At 46.0% G+C, this 22,527-nt stretch overlaps 1 protein-coding gene across 1 annotated transcript in view; it reads left to right on the plus strand.

Annotated features, from left to right (window-relative positions):
* Nucleotides 1-1,481: 1,481 nt before the first annotated feature.
* CLTB (clathrin light chain B) overlaps nt 1,482-22,527 on the plus strand; it is a 36,166-nt gene continuing 15,120 nt past the window's right edge. Inside the window, exons 1-2 of the mRNA XM_044280612.1 lie at nt 1,482-1,829; nt 22,236-22,285. Of these exons, the coding sequence (XP_044136547.1) occupies nt 1,646-1,829; nt 22,236-22,285 (234 nt within the window). The 5' untranslated portion in view covers nt 1,482-1,645. The remainder of the gene's footprint in view (nt 1,830-22,235; nt 22,286-22,527) is intronic.

The raw sequence follows: 22,527 nt of genomic DNA on the forward strand, positions 1-22,527 counted from the left end.
GTAATTTGCCCCCACACTGCCCTTCATTAAGTAATTTTCCCCACACTGTCCCCCATTAAGTAATTTGCCCCCACACTGCCCTTTATTAAGTAATTTGGCCCCACACTGCCCCCAATTAAGTAATTTTTCCCCATGGAAACATTTGCTCCCATTGTCCCTGTAGTAATATTTCCTCCTCTGCCCCCCAAAGTTGGCACACACACAACAAAACAATAAAAAAAAAAATGACGTCACCCCGCACGCTGCGCCGGACTTTTACCACCGCATAGGCCTCAGGCTTACTAGGCTTGAAGCCTATGGCGGTGATAGGCGGCGGGGTAGGGAACTATGTGCTCCTGTGCCCCGCCGCAGTATGTGGGTGTTCAGGTCGGCGTTAGGCCCCCCCGTGATGCTGTACCTGGGGCTGCCGACCCGAACATCCCTATTATAATCCACCACTGAAGGCAATGGGAGCATATTGCTGATAAAAGCACCTATATCGAGAACGGAGCCCCGAAATTAGTGGAACGCACACAGCACATGCGCATCTGCCATCCATTCATTTTCTATGTGGCCGCCGAAAATAACCGACTCGGCTATTTTCGTTGGGCCCATAGTAGTGAATGGGAGCGGTGGCCGGTCATGTGCGGTGTGCTCCCATTCACTTGTATGGGGAGAGTGCTTGGTGGTGGCTGGACCGGAGTCCTCTAGCCACCACCTTGCGGGGTTCCATTCCCTATATAGGTAGGTCACGCACCTATAAGACAATGGGGGCATATCCTAGCAGTATTCCCCCATTGTCTGTGATGAGAGATTTGCAAAAATTGGCCTGGGATTTAAGGTGAAAAGTGGCTTGGTACTGAAAGGGTTAATGATAAATGTTTGCTCGCTGGGCGCCGGCTCTCAGTCCCATAGACACCGAATGGAGCAGCAGTGCCAGACAGCTATCGCTCTATGCACATTCATACAGGAAAGGCTGTTACAGGAGAGCCAACACTACCTCCTCACCGCAGCTGTGGAAAAATGGGGGCTACTGAACAATAGGGGTCCCAGAATTAAGGCACCTAGCGATTAGACATTTATCACCTATCCTGTGGGATAAATCATTCAAAAGGAAAGTCCCCATTTATGAGAATAGCTACAAAGTCTCTGCTTCTGGGGGACCCCACTTTCATTGATTCCAGTGGGAAGTGTGTAATACCACCTCCCTCCTGCATTGGCGCTGCAGGCTAACTGAGCACCTGCTAATGGATACCTTCACATTATCACTGGAGATCCCAGCAGTGGACAACCTGTGGTCAGGCTATAGTCAGAGGTGTTTCTAATATAAAGGGTTGCGCAAAGCAGGTGACCCCAAACCGAAAACAGATAGTCTGTGTACAGTAGAGACTATGCTCCACAATGGACATGACACAGCACAAACCAGGTTCCGGTAAAGTGGCTGCTGCCGACAGAGAGCAGCACCACCTGGCGGCGCATTCGCCGCATTGCAGCAGCTCTGATGTCACCGCTGTGGTCCTGCCTCTAGAGTGGAGCAGCAGGCGAAGGGTTGGGTGCTGCTCATTGTACCCTGGTAATGGCTTGCACCTCCTGCTAGGATCTTCCCTGGTCGCTTCATTTCCCCGGTCATAAGGTCGCACACAAACCACCGCAGAAAGAAGCAAAGATGTCTGACGATTTCGGCTTCTTCTCGTCCTCCGAGAGCGGGGCTGCCGCAGAGACAGAAGAGGACCCAGCCGCCGCTTTCCTGGCCCAGCAGGAAAGCGAAATTGCTGGCATCGAGAATGACGAAGGATTCGGGGCAGTGCTGGTGGGCAGCCAGGCGTCCTCCATGGAGCAGTCCGATCTGGGTGAGTTGTATACAGCGCTCTGTCTCCGGGGTATGGACCATCTGGGCCACAGAGCTTGCACTTTAGTACCAAGTAGACACAGCTTCAAGGTCACACAATAGATTCTGCAGCAGGTGCAGGACTGTACATCTGGCCATCTCCAGAGCTGGGATCCATGGCTGCCACTTCCCGGTTTAGTTCGGGTTCAATGGGGACCTGCAGCTCAGATGGCATGGGTGATGGTTAACTGGGCGGGCAGCAGTGTACATGGCTGATGTCATGTAGGTACAGTCACCCTTTGTGTAGGTGTTATGACTGGATCCATGGTGCCTGGGGATGAGCGACTTTCTGTTTCAAGTTCGGCCTATCTAAGAATTCCATTATGGATTCCGCTACCACCGACCATAACGTATTATCCGTGGTAGTGGAATCCATAACAAGGAATTCAAGATACGCCGAACTGGCTACTATCACACTGGCGTTTTGGCTTTCCGTTTGCGAGATCCGTTCAGGGCTCTCACAAGGTCCAAAACGGATCAGTTTTGCCCTAACGCATTCTGAATGGATAAGGATCTGCTCAGAATGCATCAGTTTGCCTCCGATCAGTCTCCATTCCGCTCTGGAGGCAGACACCAAAACGCTGCCTGACACAATATGGCACAATAGAAAACGGATCCGTCCTCCATTGATTTTCAATGGTGTTCAAGACGGATCTGTTTTGGCAATGTTAAAAATAATACAAATGGATCCGTTCTGAACGGATGCATGCGTTTGTGCAGATCCATGACGGATCCGCACCAAGTGCGAGTGTGAAAGTAGCCTTAGACAAAAGTTTGTACCAGACTATTATCTAGTCAGCAGAAGGTGTTTTGGTCCGGTCACCACTAGTGTTGAGCGAACTTGTGTTTTAAGTTCGGCGTCTAAAGTTCAGGTTATCGAAGAATCGCGTTATGGATTCGAAATTCCGTTATGGTCCGTGGTAGCGGAATCCAAAACGCGATTCTTCGATAACCTGAACTTTAGACGCCGAACTTAAAACACAAGTTCGCTCAACACCAGTCACCACCACTGATTATGGGAGTTGGACCTTCACCAGATTGGGAATAGCTCACCATTCCTGGGAGGCATCTCTGATGTTCTTGCTGATAGGAAATTACCGTAAGGGTTCCTAAGGACAAAATTTGCTTTGGAGTTTTTTTATACTGACTGTGTTTTTTGCCTTTCTTTTTTTTTTAATCAGATAATTTTTTATTTGCAGTTTTTCAATACAGTACAATAGGTGCCAACACACCCAAACCCCCCCCCCCACCCCCCTCCCTTCCCACCCCCCCCAACATTCCCCTTCAAGGCAAGAGCAGTACACCACGTTTCGTTATCCTGAAAAGCTCAGTTCAGTGTGTAGATTAATCCATGACAGAAAGCATAAAACATGGCAATACGGCTTTGTAGATGTGCATAAACTCCTGGGCAATCATGTACCCAATCATACAAAGAATTTAACATACATTTGGCCCCTTGCAAACATTAATCTCAGACACTTCTTAGACTAGCGTTTCATCCATACCTTCCCAAACCCATTCCCTATTCCCTATTCACCCCCCCACTTCCAAGCCCACTCATACGTTCACACCATCCCTCACACTTGAATATTGTAATGTTGAATCCAGAGTGACCAAATTTTTTCAAATTTTTTTAAACTATTCCTTTTATGGTACACAAATTGTTCAAGGCGTATCAGTAAATGTACTTTGCTCTCCAATTCAGTCACCGATGGCGACAATCTATCCAACCAATGAAATGCTATCACCTTCCTTGCCTGATACAGCACTCTAAGGATTGCTAGTCTTTTCTCCTCCATCCCCTCAGATAGTTGCACACACCCCAGAATACAGGACAGAACTGTCATATCTAGACTGACGTCAAATACATTCTTTATTACCTCCTCTACACCCCTCCAATACCTCCGCAGCCTGGGGCAATTCCACATTAGGTGTATAAGATCGGCGTTTGCCACGTCACACCTTGGGCAACAGTCGTCTATTCTGTACCCCATCTTTTTTAACAGGACCGGAGTCTTATATACCCTATGCAGTAACAGGAGTTGAGACACTCTATGGGCTTCGCTCACCGCCACCTTGGTAAAATCCTCTAAGACAGCATCCCACTGCTCCTCTGTAAGATCCGGGACATCCTTCCTCCATTTTTCACATAGTGGGAAATCCTGTTTTTTAAACCGTGCCTCCATAAGGCAAGCATAATTCAGTGATATCACCCCCGTTGTACCCCCACTGGTTTTCGCCAGATCTATCACTGAGTTCTTGTTTGCAGGTCCCACTACCTCTTCCTGTCCTTGAGCCCGTAGTGCATGTCTCAATTGCAGATACAGGTAGAATTGGGACTTCAGCAATCCAAATTCCTGCTGTAATTGACTGAACTCCTTAAGGATATTATTATCGAACAGCTGCCTCATGTAGTTAAGCCCCTTTGCCTTCCACACCTGAACTCCATCCACTTTGTCCACTTCCCTATACATAAAATTTGGCCAAATATGAGTAAGATCCGAGTACCCCTTTATGCCTAGAATCTCTCTGGCTTTCCACCATGTATTGTGCATGGATCGCAGAATTCTATGAGCGCTACCCTTTTTATGGAATGTGCCATCCTCCAGCGAGGCCCTCAAGTTGCTACTCCCCACCAGTACCTGAATAATTTTACCAGCCGTGCTCAGGCCCTCAATCGATTCCCATCCCCTCATATGCTGCAATTGTGCCGCCAGGTAATACACCCATGGATCCGGAACTCCCAGCCCCCCATTTGTTTTAGGCCTACATAGGGTTGCAAGCTTAATCCTTGGAGTGCCCTTCTTCCAGATGAGATCCCTAAATATTGCATTCACCACATGAAAAAGTCTCAGCGGCAACCAAACCGGGGAATTATGTAGCATGTATAAAAGCTGGGGCATTAGTATCATTTTGATCAGGTTAGTCCTACCTATCAATGACAGTGGTAGTTTTACCCATGCATTGACCTTCTGCTTAAACTTTTGCAGCAAAGGGGCGATGTTCAACCTCTCAAACTCTGAATCCGTATTAGATACTTGGATACCCAGGTATTTGAAAGACCGAACAATCTGTAGACCCTCCACATTCACGTCAATCCGGCTGTCATCATCCTCCAGAGGCATCATCACGGATTTTGTCCAGTTAATGCATAACCCTGACAACTTCCCAAACTTATCTATCACCTCCATTGCTGCTGGGAGAGATACTGTCCAGTCATCTAAAAACAGTAGCAAGTCATCTGCGTACAATGCTATTTTCTCCGTCAGGGAGCCGTACACAAAACCCTTAATCCGCTCAGAAGTCCTGATAGCCTCCGCTAATGGTTCAACTGCTATTGCAAACAACAGGGGCGATAAAGGACAACCCTGCCTCGTCCCTCTGTGTAGTGCAAAGCTATCCGACAGATTGCCATTCACTCTGATCTTCGCCTTTGGGTCCTTATACAAGAGCCGAATCCAGTCTATGAAGGCGGTGCTAAACCCCAACTTTCTTAGTACCTTCCACAGATATCTCCACTCCACACTATCAAATGCTTTGGCCGCATCAAGAGATGCGACCGCCGCATTCGGATTACGGGCCTGTCCCTGGATATTTAGAAAAAGACGTCTGATGTTAACTGCCGTAGACATATTTGGCATGAAGCCAGCCTGATCTGGGTGAATCAGCGTAGAAATAACCGCATTCATACGGTTTGCTAAGACCTTTGCTAGAATCTTAATATCCACCTGGAGTAGTGAAATAGGCCTATAAGACTCCAACCTCCATGATATCTTTGCCCGGTTTCGGGATGACCACAATCGTCGCCTCAGTCATGCTGGGGGGCAGCTGTTTTTGCATCTTCGCCTCCTTAAAGACCTCCAACAACTGAGGCAGCATCACTGAGGCGAACCGCTTATAAATCTCCACCGGCAACCCATCACTCCCTGGAGCTTTATTATTGGACATGCTGGATAACGCTGTCTCCATCTCAGTGACTGTAATAGGGGAATCTAATTTAACCCGTTGTTCAGTTGTAAGAGTTGGTAGTTGCAGACCTGCCAAAAATGAATCTATCTCTGCATCCGATGCCGTTAGTCGGGAAGCATATAAGTTTGTATAAAATCCAGTCATTATTCCTAATATCTGTTCCGGAGCACTACATCGATTCCCAGAAGCATCTTTAAGAGCCACTATGTAACTAGAGGAACGTTGCGCCCTGGATATCATGGCCAGCATTCTCCCAGTCTTTTCTCCCTCTTCATAGTAAGCCTGCTTCTGGAAAAACAGTTTATTTCTGGCGTTAAGTAATAATCTAACATTTAGTTCTTTTTGTGCCCCTACCCAAATTTCCCTATTCCTATCAATAGGTTGCTCTACATAGGTAGCCTCCGCCACTTCCACTGCTCGCATTAGGGCCTGTACTTTAGCTCTAGTTTCACTTTTTTTCCTATTAACCTGCGCGATAAGTAACCCTCTAACATAGGCTTTCATTGTGTCCCACACTAACAACCGTGACGTATCTGGCAAATTAATCCGGAAGAATTCCTCCAGTTGCTCCTTGATATTACCTACTTCTGCCAAAAGGGGCAGCCAAAACGGATTAAACGTCCACGATCCACCCTTCCCCAACCTACAGGGTTTAAATGTAGCCGACACTAATATTGGAGAGTGATCTGTTAGTCGTCTAGTCAGGTATTGAACTTCCTGTGTTAATTGTCCCATTTCCTCATTTACTAATGCTAAGTCAATTCTGGATAACGATCCAAATGAACTAGAGCAGCAAGAATACTGCTGTAGCTGCGGGTTCCTTTCCCTCCATATGTCCACCAAGGCCACCTCTTGCAGGAGCCTTCCAAACGGTGTACAGTCCCTCGATTGGTCTCTCACCGCTCCCCCCATCCTATCCATGCTAGGGCATACTACATTATTAAAATCTCCCATTATGAGGGCTGGTACCCCGGGGAATTCTGTTACGAAAGATAGAACTTTCCTGACCACTATTGGTGAGTAAGGTGGTGGAATATACACTCCGCATATAACACACAACCGTCCATATAGAGTTCCATATAGGCATACATAGCGGCCCTCATCATCCACTCTGCTGGAAAGACAGCAAAACTGGACACTCTTATGGATCAGGATGCTAACTCCCCTAGCATATGTGGAGTACGTGGAGTGATATCCCGACCCCGCCCATGATGGCTTGAGCAGATTTACCTGTTCTGGTAGCAGATGAGTCTCTTGTAAGCAGCATATGAGAGGATGTAACGGCCGGATACTCTCCATGACCGCTCTCCGTTTGGCCGTGTCTTTTATCCCTCGCACATTCCAACTAAGAAATTTAACACTGTCAGCCATTAGTACCACAAAACCATCTACTGCACAATATCAGAGTGCCACTTATTACATTACCCGGCTGTCTCCCCCGCCCTGGAGGATGGCACATCACATTCCAGTTCACACACACCCTCATCCAGCTCTTCAGCCACACGTATTGAAAACTACTCTGCCTTACAACTATTCCCAACCCCCCCCCACCCCATTGAAACCCTGCCATATGCTGACAGTAAAACTAAAGCACACTTCCGTGTACTGGGCTTACCAACTGGCCCCACAACACGCCCGTCTCTCAGGCCCGTGGGATTATACTAAACCCGTCAGTAAGGCCCGTAGTGCCCTTCCGCTGACATACAGTCTCAGCGAGAGGAGCAGAACTAGCAATAGTACAGTCAAATTCAGTGCGCAGGCAACTAACCGCCCGCCCTCACTGCTGTTGCAGCTGGTCGCCATTGTCCCCTCCGCACCTTGCCCGGCAAAATAACATACGTCATACAACACCTTGCACATAGCATATAACATATAACAAATAACAAATACCACCCTCTTCAGATATAAAATACAAATTAGCTTCCCTGCCCTTACAATGTACACAGGTACGCATTTCCCTTCCATCTTACACCTTCTCCTACATATCCATACATATTTTCCCCCTGATTGCATGGTTAGCCCTCTGTACTCCCTCATAATTCCTCCCCTCCCGTTATTGCATTTAACAAGCAAATAGTGCAACTACACAATACTAGGTAAAAGAGAGCCATGAAGATGAGAGACAGTCAAACCATCATCTTCCTATCGTTAACTGTATCCCGTCAAGCAGGGGGTTGCTGCTCCACTCGGATCTGTCTTTCGTTTCTGTCCAACCATCTATTCGCCTCTTTGGGATCCTCAAAGAAAGTGGTCGTGTTCAGGGCTACCACCCGCAGCCTGGCTGGGTATAACATTGAGTAGGAAACTCCCAGACCCCTCAGCCTTCGCTTAACTTCCAGGAATCGGGCTCTTTTTTTTTGCACTTCCATGGAATAATCCGGGAACAGTGAAATTTTGTGCCCCTCCATGGACAGATCAGGCCTTTCTCTGGCCTTACGGAGAAGAATGTCCCGGTCTCTGTAATGCAACAATTTAGCTAGTACTGTCCTTGGCGGAGCTCCCGGTGGTAGAGGTCTAGTAGGCACTCTATGGGCACGTTCAACCGCGAACAACGGTGTCAGAGAGTCAGGGCCAAACTGTTCTTTCAACCAGGCCTCAAAGAATTCGGTAGGATTTTTCCCCTCCACCTTCTCCGGCATTCCCACTATGCGTACATTATTTCGGCGCAGTCTGTTTTCCATGTCATCTTGCTTAGCCGCCAATGCATTTAAAATTCGGGTATGCTCTGCTACATCCCCCTTCAGAGGTTGTACCTCCTCTTCGACATCCCCCACTCTGTCCTCTAATGCAGTTGTACGTTCTGCAAGTTTTTTAAAGTCGTGCCTCATGATGGATATGTCCTCCTTAATGGCGCCCACCTGAATCGTTAGGGCATTGAGGGATTTCCCGCACTTGGATATGGCATGCAGCACATCTTTGAGTGTGGGTTCCCCAGAGTCTGAGTCTCCCGTTTCTCGGCCTATCTCCTCACTATGTAGCTGTGAGGCTGCAGATCTCTTGGCGCCTGTACTTACATCGGCCGCGGGCTCCAGCTCCTCAGGCTCTGAGTCGTCTCCCCGGTCCAGGGATGCATGTTCCTGAGGGTCCGGACGCCGTTTCGCACTGGAAGCTGGTGAGGAGCGTGCATAATGACATAGTTTTGCCGCCGCTTCCCTTTGCAGCTCGGCCGCGCGTTCTCTCCGCTTCGGTGTGCTCGCTCCGGCGCCATCTTGAAGATCCTTGTCTCCACCTCTGCCTTCCCGTTTTCGAGACATGGCCGCTCAAACAATCAGGCCAAACCCTCAGGCAGGTGCCCGCCGATGTCTCCTATCCTGTTAGGTCTTCAAAGACACAATTTCGAGGGTGTTTGCAGGATAAATAGCCGGGTCAAAGCGGGAGCTCACTCGGCGTGCGACCGCTTACATGCCTCGCTAGCCACGCCCCCCGTTTTTTGCCTTTCTAGTACTGTTTCCCCCCCCCCCCCCCCCCCCCAAAAAAAAGAAATGTGTGGACATGGGGTTTAGACCTTTTTCCCAAGAGAGAAGATGGAAAATGCTTAAAGGGGTATTCTACTTGTTAGACATTATCCCTTATCAACAGGATAGGGGATAACTATTAGTTCGGTAGGGGTCCTACCACTGGGACCCCCACCGATCACAAGAACAGGAGCACTATATCCCCTGTAGCCCCCTCTGAAATGAACCGAGTGGCAGGTCGTACATGTACCTGGCCGCTCCATTCATTTCTATGGGAGTTCTGGAGATCTCTGGAATTCCCATAGAAATGAGTGGAGCGGCCGCATGCATGCCTGACCATTCACTCCGTTCATTTCAGGGGGCTGCAGAGGGTCGGACCCATCGGTAGGACCCCCATCATAGATCTAAGTTATCCCTTATCCTGTGGACAACCAGAATACCCCTTTAACTAAGTAGTACCATTGTTTACAACAATGCCAGATAGGAAAAGCACCGCCAGTTTGAAAAAATTAAAATGCAAGTTGCTGAAAGCATAGACCAGGGATCAGCAACCTCCGGCACTCCAGCTGTGGTGAAACTACGACTCCCAGCATGCTCCATTCACTTCTCTGGGAGTTCTGAGAACAGCCAAGGAGGTGTGCATGCTGGGAGTTGTAGTTTCGCCACAGCTGGAGTGCCGAAGGTTGCTGATCCCTGGCATAGACTTTAGAATCTGGAGATGGCCTTCTTTCAGCTGAAACAGGACCAGAAACAGGGCTTAAAATGCCCCAAAAAAAAAAAACTATATGTAAATTCTCCCTTATGGCCTGTTCACATGGTGGTTTACGCCGCCGTAATTTTGGCATGGCCTCCGCGTGGTGTCTGCCTCCTATTGTTTTAAATGGGAGGCAGAGCTGCAGATCGTGCAGCCATGGGTTTAAAACCAAGACTGGACCCTTCTTGGAGCATGTCCGGACTGACACCCCTAGAATTTCCGGCAGGTGTCCTCTCACTGTCTCGCTCATTTCAACGGAACTTAAGCCACAAGTGGGGTGGTGGCATTCAAAGTCAACAACCCTGGCAGAAACTGAGGCGGTTTCTGCCAAGGAGTGAAAAATCCACCATGTGAACGTACCCTAAGGCTGAGTTCACACGGGCGAGTATTCTGCGCAGGTGCAATGCGGGAGGTGAACGCATTGCACCCGCACTGAATCCGGACCCATTCATTTCTATTGGGCTGTGCACATGAGCTGTGATTTTCACGCATCACTTGTGCGTTGCGTGAAAATCGCAGCAAGCTCTATATTGTGCGTTTATCACGCAACGCGGGCCCCATAGAAGTGAATGGGGCTGCGTGAAAATCGCAAGCAAGTGCGGATGCGGTGCGATTTTCACGCACGGTTGCTAGGAAACAATCGGGATGGAGACCTGATCATTATTATTTTCCCTTATAACATAGTTATAAGGGAAAATAATAGCATTCTGAATACAGAATGCATAGTAAAATAGCGCTGGAGGGGTCACAAAAAATAAAAAAAATGTTTAACTCGCCTTAATCGCGCAGCCCGGCATCTCTTTCTGTCTTCTTTTTTGCTGTGTGCAGGAAAAGGACCTGTGGTGACGTCACTCCGGTGATCATATGGTCCCTCACATGAGCTTTTACCATGGTGATGGACCATGTGATGACCGGAGTGACGTTACCACAGGTCCTTTTCCTGTACACAGCAAATAAGAAGACAGACGAGATGCCGGGCTGCGCGATCAAGTGAAGTAAGGAGGAGTAAAAGTATTGCCGATTTTTCTCACGCGAGTGCAAAACGCATTGCAATGTTTTGCACTCGCGCGGAAAAATCGCGCATGTTCCCGCAACGCACCCGCACCTTTTCCCGCAACGCCCGTGTGAAATCAGCCTAAGGCCTCATGCACACGACCGTTGTGTGCATCCGTGGCCGTTGTGCCGTTTTCTGTTTTTTTTCGCGGACCCATTGGCAGCCGTTTGGCAGCCGCATCCGTGATCCGTGTTTCCTGGCCGTGAAAAAAATATGACCTGTCCTATTTTTTTCACGGCCAACGGTTCACGGACCCATTCAAGTCAATGGGTCCGTGAAAAATCACGGATGCACACAAGATTACCATCCGCGTCCGTGTCTGTGATCCGTGTCCGTATTTTCCTATCATTTTAATGGCAAACTTGACTTAGATTTTTTTTTTTCATTTTTCATGTCCGTGGATCCTCCAAAAATCAAGGAAGACCGACGGACGAAAAAACGGTCACAGATCACGGACCTACGGACCCCGTTTTTGCGGACCTTAAAAAAAAACGGTTGTGTGCATGAGGCCTAAGGCTCCTTTGGCAGTGGTGTATTGTTACCAGTAAAAAAAAAAAAAAAACTATGGTAGAATAAGTACAGGCATTTTTTTTTTTTTTCTCTTGGACATCTGCAGTTTTACAGGCATTTTTTTGCAAAAAGTGCTGTTGTTTACAAAGACCGTCTTTTTCCGCCAGCCTTCCCCCCCCCCCCCCCCCCCCCCGCGATGCTGGAGGATTTGCCTGATTTATGATGAAATTATGCGCCCCTCTGGCAGTCCATGCTTCTGGAGTGAAAACTACTCCAGCCCCATCTATAACTTCATTGTGTAAATCCAGCCTGACATGTATTACCTTGTCATATATAGTAAGACATGTAGCTTTAGATTTCTGATGAGCCTTCCTCCTCAGCCAAGAACATTGTCACCAACACAATGGGACCTTTATTGCCCAGGGGGATCCCGGCAGCTGTTATCTGAGTGGGTCCTTCAGAATGAAACGCTGGCCCGAGGACAGGCCTCGTATAGCAGCTTGTCACTAAAATGAATGTGTTTGAATGGGTTTCCCTACAAAGACAACCCCTTTCCATATGCTTGTGGGAGGAAGCTCCTGGTGGCCCTCTTCTGTTACCAGGAACAGAGAGCCACTTACAAAGAGCTTCTCTCACTTCAGTTGACCCTGTTCATCCACATATTCCATAGTAGGCCATTCATGTGTGGATGTCATTTAATACCCTATCTCTGCTGTGTATGGCCCGACACGGCTTCTTCTGGCAATACCAGCTGAGGCAACCCTTTTTGAAGGATACCAAACATTCATTCTTTCTACTTGGTAAATTTCATTCAACATCTTGGACAGCTTGGTGACAACCAGTATGGCTACCATTACAGCCCTCTCAACCTTCCTAGGCTACATGGTAGGAATTTACATTTACCTACTTTCTCATTACTGTATCTAGTAGGGCTCACTCGGGCAAAAATAAGACAAAATTCTATATTCTTTCAGTACAAAACAAAAATTGTCTTCTTGCTTTTGTATATTATAAAAATAGTTTTTTGTTGTAGCTCTCCTAGGTGTAGTATTGTGGAGGTTCTTCGCATAGAAATTGTCACCTGGATCGTATTACTGGCTCTATACGCCTGCTCTGGCACACCACTGGTCTGTAGAAAGGCTGGTGCTTGGACATGAAGCCAGCATGACCTTCTGATTTCTGTTTCCACTTGCCACCAAGACATTTCTTGGCCTCAATTAGTATTTCCATGTTCTGAGGTATCTGCATTCAGCTGTGAAATGCAAATGTACTGCAAGTTCCTAGAGCAGAAATCCACATCATCTACTGCAAACAATACACCTTCTGGGAACACACCTCTAGAGAGAAACCTTGAAAGCCAAACACAGGCCTACGGAAGTCAGATAGGACAGTATCTATGGAATGGTAGGAGCCTAATGTTCTAAATGTTTAGTCCCAACACTGTGCAGACACCGTTACTAGAAATGTAATGTTATGAACAAGTACTTGTGATACAAACACAATGGTGGAACATTTGCAGGACATTTTCTATACTATATTGGGTACTCACTCCACTGCACTCACACGAGCTGGTCCTGACAGATGGGTTCCTCAATCTTCCTGTTCAGCTGCACATACTGTATATGCATCTGAACGGGAACACATCAGATTGGGACCCAAGTGGAGGAGCCCGCAGCCAGTCTTCCTGTTCAGCCGCACATAGTGTATATGCATCTGAACAGGAACACATCAGATTGGGACCCAAGTGGTGGAACCCGCAGCCAGTTTGAGCCCAGCAGAGGTGGCAGCATCAGTGACACAAAAGAGGGGTAAATACTCACAAAACTATCTGTCTTACGTAGGGCAGAAAATGCCAGGATTTTATGAAAATTCCGCAGAACCCCTTTAATATATCTACTGTATCTTTTTATTAGGAGTCCATAAACAGGAAAAAATAGCAGATCAGTAATATGTCACCCATCAAAAGGTTTTTCTTCTTCATATAGAATCTGTGGGACCTGGCCCATCATGTGCTGGAGGCATTATATGTTGGCACACAGAGGGACACATTTACTTATCCTTTAAATGGTGTAAACTAAAAGGAGTTGTCCCATGAAAAATATTGGACATGTTTCACACCAGTACCTGAATCTGAATACTTTTGTAAATTTAGTATAACCACTGAATTATTTACTGAAATCTATCTGTATAGCGCCACCTGCTGTTTGTTCTTTTTCTAATTTCTCTGTCCTGCTTGCTGAGATGGAAGCACATGCTCACTTCCATCCTTCAACTGCCACCACGTGCAGTAGACAGGGCATGCCCCCTGAGCTGCCAGCTTGAAATAAATCTAGCAGAGCAATTTCTTGGACTTGGCGCATATAATTTCTCTAAACCAGAATTTACACCAGAATCTAGGCGCTCTCACATTGGTAAATGTAAGTTACTATGTTTAGGGTGCCTTATTATGGAACTGTAGGGACTGTGTGCTGCTATGCACATTCCGTTCAAGCAGATTTGCCAAGCCCATGAAGCCTGAAGTTTTGGTTCTAATATTGCTCATTTACGAGACTCTTGTTATATTTCCATAAGTTCTTAAAATTCCACTTGTTCCTTTGACCTTATAATCCAGTTTTCTATTGTCTATTGTTTTCCAGTAATAAGTAAATAAGAGTTAATATGAGCAGGTTATGCTCCTTTGACTTATACTCTAGTATTTCAATGGAAACCTTCTTCTTCACATTCAGTCTGGAGTCTGTTTACACGGTACAGTCAGTTCATGGTTTCTGTTGAGATTGTTGTAGAACGGCATAAAAATTTCCCTGCCACACATAAATATTACCCTTCTAGCTATCACCTACTTGATCATATTAATATAATGTCTATTTACATAACATTGGACACCTCCTTTTATTTAAAGAGCATCTGTCAGCATGATCAACCATATTAAACCTGGTTGGAGTGATCATGCTGATAAAAACAATACTCTAATTATGACAGTACATTGCCCCATTGTTTTCTTCATATGCAAATTAACTTACTGGAGCACCAAGGGGCCGACAAGAGCCCTTGGAGCACCCAATTCTTACACCCCTTGAGCTTTAGTCCCACCCCCTTCCTTTGGATTGACAGACTTCTGGTTTAGCTCAGTCGTCTTATGCCTGTGTCCCAGTCTCGGGCTTCCGCAGTGCAACTTCTGCTGCTCCCCAAGCCGTGCAGATTCCCCCCGAGCAAGTCCTGAGACCTGTCATTTCATGCCAAGCAATGCCAAGACCAGGAGACAGGTCTCAGCGCTTGCTCAGTGGGATTCTGCCATTTATGTGTATCCACAGCGTGTTTGGCTGAAGTCTTCAGCAGCATTCACCCCCTGCACTGGGAAGTGTGTAATCCATGGCAGAAATCCACATCCACAATGGACATTTTTCAGATTTAAAATCTACATGTTATGTGCGGACTTTCTTGTGAAAGTGTCCGCAGCGGGTGTGAAAATCTCATCCACTTTGCTGCACTATAAATCCAGTAAATGAAATAAGAACTCGATAGACCAGTGAGTCCAGTGGAGTTGGTAACGGGTGGTGGACAGTGGAGGATTCGTCATGGATCCTATAAACCCAGATGTCATGTAATCTGTGTAGCATACCCCCATTTCCAGGAGATACAGATTTCTTCATTAACTGCTGTTCTCATCCTGCGCACTGTCAGCTGGTAAAGGCTGCAGCAGAGAATGAACGCGTGGGTGATTAGGGAGGAGTCGCAGGAATGCCATATAACGTGTTTATGATCCTAGCTAAGGGAGGAGATGGTATACACACCTTGAGTAATAGATTACTACCTGCCAGGGCAGTGGCTACTCATTCATCAGTAAATTTCCTCTTTCCGCTTTGTGGCATTCTGTTGCCTCAATTTTCACAACAAATGTGTAATTCACCCCAAAAAAAAAAGCCACATCTTGAATCACCGTTCTTTATTAGAGCTGTTCGAGTAGTGTAATTATTACAGTTTTAAAGAGTAACGCCTTTGTATCAAATTTTTACATGATGTCCCTAATGCCCTAAGTAAGTAATTTAGTATTTTTATGGTACTGTACCTTTTCCTCCTTAAAGGGAATCTGTCACCTATTTTGAGCCTATAAAACCGTTAACATAGCAATGTGCAATAAAGTACCTTCATTCCTGCATGTGTCCTCTTTCTTTTATTCAACTTTTCATACAGATGAAAAAGCGATTTTTCGGATGCAAATTAAGTCTCAAAGTGCCCAGAGGGGCGTTATTACTCTGCTCTACTGCCCAGTAACGCCCCCCTGCAGTGCCAAGCCCGCCTTTCTTCCAAGCCCAGCACGCCTCCTAAGAAATAAATGTCCTCCCACATACTTGCCGAACGGCGCCGCCCCCTCCACTACGTCATTTATTTTATTCACTGCATCGTCTGTGCTCCCTCCTCACTTGGCCTCCGAAATCCCGCGCAGGCGCAGTATCGCTGAGTGCCTGCACCTGTACAATACTCCTGCCCCAGAGGGCAACAGCTTCAATTGTGTCACTGGGCATGCGCCGAGCCCAGTGACGTAATCAGAGCGCTGTTGCCTCAGGAGGCCAAGTGAGGAGGAAGCAAGGACGGTGCAGTGAATAAATTAAATGACGTAGTGGAGGGGGTGGCGCCGTTCGGCAAGTATGTGGGAGGACATTTATTTCTTAGGAGGCCGGCTGGGCTTGGAAGAAAGGCGGACTGAAAGTTGAATAAAAGAAAGAGGACACCTGCTGGAATGAAGGTACTTTATTGCACATTGCTATATTAACAGTATTATAGGCTCAAAATAGGTGAGATTCCCTTTAAAGCCCACTCTGTACCCATGTACTATGTCAGGGTTAGCTGAGTGGGCTCCTGCTTCGCTAAGAGCTTTCATGCAGTTCTCTTAGCTTAGCGGAGCAGGCAGAAGCAGGAGCCCGCTCCTCTCAGCTAATCCTGGCATAGTACATGGGTACAGAGTGCCCATGTGCTATGCCAGGAGTTAGTAAACCTCCGGGGGGCACAGGCACAAGCAGCGCTATGAGCGTCTGCCCATACTCCCTGCTTATGCGGACCCATTCATAAATTTCACAGTCCGTCCTCCATACACCGCTGAGCAGTCAGCAGTGTACAGAGAACTGCGTTTTAAGTGCAGAGTGAATGGTGCGCTTTAGGGAGGTAAAAGTCTAAAAAAAAAAAAATACTAATTAAGTATATTAGAAAAAGTTTTATTAGGGCATTAGGGACATCATACTAAAATTTTACTCAAAGGTTTAGTTACTCTTTAGAGGGGTTTCCAGTTTACATAAATATCCTGTAAAATAATCATTCATTAAGGTAGCTGTGATTTTGCAGTGTATGCCTTTTACCTTTATTGCCCCTATCTCCCGTTCTGGGATGTCATGCAGCTCTTACCTATTTCCTGTGATGCTATGACCATGGGTGTGTCAGGGATAGGGGATTGTCTATGTAACTGGGTGGGAGGGGCTATAAACTAGCTGGGCATTGGTAGGAGCAGGGATAGGGGAGTGTATGTAAATATCTGGGTGGGAGGGGCTATAAACTAGCTGGGCATTGGTAGGGGCAGTGATAGGGGAGTGTCTATGTAACTAGCTGGGTGGGAGGGGCTATAAACTAGCTGGGCATTGGTAGGAGCAGGGATAGGGGAGTGTATGTAACTAGCTGGGTGGGAGGGGCTATAAACTAGCTGGGCATTGGTAGGGGCAGTGATAGGGCAGTGTCTATGTAACTAGCTGGGTGGGAGGGGCTATAAACTAGCTGGGCATTGGTAGGGGCAGTGATAGGGGAGTGTCTATGTAACTAGCTGGGTGGGAGGGGCTATAAACTAGCTAGGCATTGGTAGGGGCAGTGATAGGGGAGTGTCTATGTAACTACCTGGGTGTTAGGGGCTGAACTGGAGCGGTGGCAGAGAAAGGAGAAGTGGATCGTGGGTTCGGCTGGATATAGAAAAAGGAAATGCTACATACAGGATGTAACAAATCCGGAGTGATAGTGAAAATGGGTCAGGAGAGTCCACATTGATAAAAGATATGGGAAAAATGTACATGAGGTAAGCAACTACATGAGCAAAGCTTTGAAGTGCACCTCTCAGGTCCCTTATTTTGGTCTATTTGAGGGCAGCATGATGTAGTGACAGACACTCATTTTAGCGGCCTATCACTTATGCAGCCACTCATGGGCGATGGCAGTCATGTCAGGCATGGCATCGTTGCAGCACCAGAAGCAAAGACCCCTCGGAGCACCATAGGGTTATACACTAGGAAGTGCTCCTGTGCTTTTCCTTCTCAACATTGAAATTGCAACACCAAGAAGGACAAGCCGTAAGGTTATGCAGATTGAGGAAGTAGGAGAAGATCTAGAGATTCACATTTTAAAGCACCTAGCTCCAATCTTTGAAAGAAAAGTATTGTAGCCATATGAAACCTTTAGAAATTGGATGATTGTGTAATGCCTCCTGTTCATCAATGTGCCAGTTATCGTCAGTTGACCATGGTTTATTACTCTGGCAGATCGCTACACGCCTAGGATGAGATATCGGCACTGTTAAAGGGGTTGTCCGGGTTCAGAGCTGAACCCGGACATACCCTTATTTTCACCCAGGTAGCCCCCCTGAGGCTAGCATCCGAGCATCTCATGCTCCGATGCGCTCCCTTGCCCTGCGCTAGATCGCGCAGGGCAAGGTCTCTTTTGTTTTCAATAACACACTTCGTGACGTCACCGGCTCTGATGGGCAGGCTTTAGCGCTGCAAACTGCAGAATTAAGGTAATAAATATTAAGGTTTGTTTTGTTGTTAACCCTTGATGTGTTCCAGGAAAAAATGTATTAAAAAGGAAAATCTGCCAAAAAAGTGACATTTTGAAATGTCACCTCTATTTTGCTTTAATTCCTGTGGAACACCTAACAACATTTCTAAAACCAGTTTTGAATAGTTTGAGGGGAGTCATTTCTAAAATGGGGTCATGTATGGGTGGGTTCTATTATGTAAGCCCAACAAATAGACTTCAGAACTGAACTGGTCCTTAAAGTGGGTTTTGGAAATTTTCTTAAAAATTTTAAGAATTGCATCTAAAATTCTAAGCCTTCTAACGTCCTAAAAAAATAAAATGACATTCACAAAATGATACCAACATAAAGGAGACCTACGGGGAATGTTAAGTAATAAATATTTTGAGGTATCACTGTCTGTTTTAAAAGCAGAGAAATTTACATTAAAAAAATTGGGTATTTTTTAATTTTTTTGTAAATTTGGATTTTTTCATAAATAAAGGTGAAATATATTGACTCAAATTTGACTGTCATGAAGTACAATGTGTCACGAGAAAACGATCTCAGAATGGCTTGGATAAATAAGTGTTCCAAAGTTATTACCACATAAAGTGACACAGGTCAGATTTGCAAAATTAGGCTGGTCAAGAAGGGGGCAAATGGCCCAGTCTGGAAGTGGTTAAATTGGAAGCTAGTATCTACTAACTAGACCTACCGAACTTCACCTGGTTTTATAGGCCTCCATTTACACAGGACAAACTTTGCCAAGTTTTGTTTAGTGGGCACCCCAACAGCTACAGTATACGGTATTTTATTTCCCAGCAAATACAATGCTTTGCTTTGGGGTTGTGGTGTCAGAAAAGATAAAAACATGCTTGTATCATTTTAAAATCCGTTTTGTTGCTTCGATCTCCATTTCCCAGCAATCCTTTGTACGGTGATACTTGCTGTAGTGTTAGGAATTGTATTCTCACAAAACTATAGAAGCTGTGTGTCCTGGTTTCCCCTTGAATCCTCACAATGCTGACAACTGCTATTCTATAATAGTATTGTCAGAGAAAACGTGGCCATTCATGAGGCAATTCAGATAGTCAGCTGCTTGGTTCATTGAGTATCTACACTAATATAGTAAGGAATCTGAGGGGTGAGCCTTGCATGTGTGGCCCTGGGAAGCTTGTGGTTAGTTGTTTTGTGACTGATTACGTATAGAGAGACCCTGTAAGTGTATAGGCTTTATTAAGGAAATGGGATGTATGGTCATTTACTCAAGAGATGTGTATATTGTAAATTGCATGACTTGGTTTATTCTTATAGCCTAGCTACCTGGGGACATGTGTGCTGTAATATATAATAATACATAACTCCATGTAGTAATCTAATAAGAAAAAATGAATTAATAGACGGTTTTCCTTTATAAAAACACATCAGACCCCCTGCCATCAGTCCCCAACACCCTTCGTTCCCCACTATGCGATCAGCCCAAGTGCATCTGTCCCCCCCCCCCCGTACCTTTAGCTCTCCCCCCATCCCAGTGCCATCAAGATGACATTGTACTGCATGGGGCCACAAGGTGACATTATACTGTATGAGGCGGCTGGGGACAAGCTGACATTATACTATATGGGGAGGATTATACTGCATGGGGTGGCTGAGGCCAAGGAGACATTATACTGCGTGGGGTGGGCCAAATGGTGACATTATACTGCAAGGGGCAACAATCCCCCTCCCCACCTACCAATACAATATCTATTCAGTGTCTGCATGGCATAACTAGCTGAGGGCTTGCTGGGCTTTGTAGTGCACTTAAGGCCACAGGTTGCTTCTTTAACATTAGTTTATTGTATGATGCAAACACAAAGCATCAGCTACCTCAGGCAGTAACCGTGACAACCCCATGACAGCAGCTAGGGCCCACACAGCACACAGGGTGATGCACTGCAGGTAGTCACCAGCCCCAGTAATGTACAGCAAGCTCCACTAATCCTGAAACCACTACACTTCCTGGCTGTGCTAAGTCCCGCCTCCAATCAGTTTATAGCCAATCAGCATTTGTCTTACCACTAACCAATCAGCGGGCCTGTTATTGCTGCTCTCACATGAGGTGTATATGAGAGAAGCATTGGGATTGGCTGAGGGATTGTCATACTGGTATGGAGAGTGCCGGCTCCTGCAGTCGCTTCACTCCTGCTCAGTGGCCACGTGACCCAAACTAATCCTCGATGCAAAAAATTTGCATCGTGGATTTTTTGGGTGTTGAATTACTCGATTTAATCGAGTACTCGTTGGAGCCCTAATACGGAGTAGTGCCCTTTTCAACCAGTGGGATTCCCCCTTTTCTAATTCAGATAGCTTTTGGAATATAAGAGCAGGAACCTTGCCATGGGTTCTACTCTTTCTTTGCAGTAGTTTGAAAGGGGTTGGCAACTTTCTGGCTACTCCTGACCAATGTGTTTGTACGATGACTATATGCCACTTACTAATATAGTCTCTGTTGATATTCTGCACCATTTTCTATATTACCTAAGGTATTCTAACTTGATGGCCAAGCCTTTTGTGAGGATTCCTCTCCATAAAATGGCTGGTGATGGAGGTTCATGTCACCAGGCAAATCACTAAGTCCCCTCCAAACTGGCCATAGACCATACAGGGAAATTTCCCAGTGGGCCATTCAGGCTCTCCTCGCTGACGGCGGACGGGTACATAATGATCTGAGGCGTTCAACAGGAATTCATGCTAGGATAATCGGGTACTTGTGCACTTGGCCGCAGGTGCCCTCCTGAACTCAATTGTATCGCTGTTCTTGTGAGGCAGATGGCAGTATTTTGTGCTGCACTATGGTATTTGGTTCTGCTGGTGCGGTATTTTGTGCTGCACTACAGTATTGCAGGCCCCGCTTACTTCTGTTGTCCCTGCCTACTTGTGTCGCCCTGCCTTCTGTCAATATGGGGCCGCTTTGGGTATTTTTTTCCAGGGACACTTTAAGTTCCCAGCCCACCCATGACAGAGGGTTTAGTATAAATAAGTGTTGGCCCAACTAGCATTTTGCAGACCGCTATCTAATATGTATGGCCAGCCCTAAACCACTGTCATGGATAAAATACTTATTGAATCATTTAATTTTCAAAATCGCTGGTGATCTAAGATCAGACTACACCACTATGATCTTCTCACATGTCTATGAAATATTAGATCATTTGGATTGTAGGCGCCTATTCAGTTAAGATAATTGCTGGCCAAAAGATGTTGGTTGGCAATTACCCCTGATCCTTACATTACTACTCCACAATGTCAAATGAGCATATTATACTTACAGAGGGGGGGGATTGCAGATTCTAATTTTCTAGATTCTGTATTAATAGAGGTATGGTCTATAGGGGTATACCCTTATGGGATATTCATAAGATATGAAAGTAAGCTGTGTGCTTGGCTCCTTTCAGAACTTCCATATCAGTAACTGACGAGAGCGCACATGCATACCCACCTCTACATTCACAGTGGCCACAAGATGGCGACATGTTTTTGAATAGATGTGGACCTCATAAATGTCAAACATGGGAATACCCCTTTCAGACTTCATTAGAAGCCCCATATAAGATTACTACTAGACAACAGTGTGGTATGTGTATCATATTTTTTTGGAGTCCGATGTGTGGATATTTTCATGGCCACATTTATGGTTTGTATGGGTATACTCCAGATTTTGCAAAAAAATAAAAATATAAATGAAACCCAGAGCACAAATATGTGCACCCCAAGTGTAAGAAATTAGGTAACACGCAGTATTATCAATGCTTTTTTTGTGTCCTTTTATTATACTATATTATTCTGATCATGACTCTGTTTGTTATGCTTTGCAGTGGGATTTGATGACCTAGTGACCACTCCGGTTAATGGGGACATAGGCCAGGTAAGAATAACTTTCATAATGGTGCTTTATCTGTTTTGACTAAAGGCCTATTTGTATGGCCAATTATTGTCCCAGTTTGATGGTTTCATGTAAAAGGACCCTTTAAGCTGTTAACAACTTTCGTTTGACAATGGGGGGAGTATCATTCTTGTAGGCCAGTTTTATGGCATACAAAAGTCATAAATTCTTTTATACCACCCTTCGCACTTTTTCAAAAAGTTTAAAGGGACACTGACAGGGCC

This window comes from Bufo gargarizans, chromosome 2 (assembly GCF_014858855.1).
Source record: "Bufo gargarizans isolate SCDJY-AF-19 chromosome 2, ASM1485885v1, whole genome shotgun sequence".
Taxonomy (NCBI): domain Eukaryota; kingdom Metazoa; phylum Chordata; class Amphibia; order Anura; family Bufonidae; genus Bufo; species Bufo gargarizans.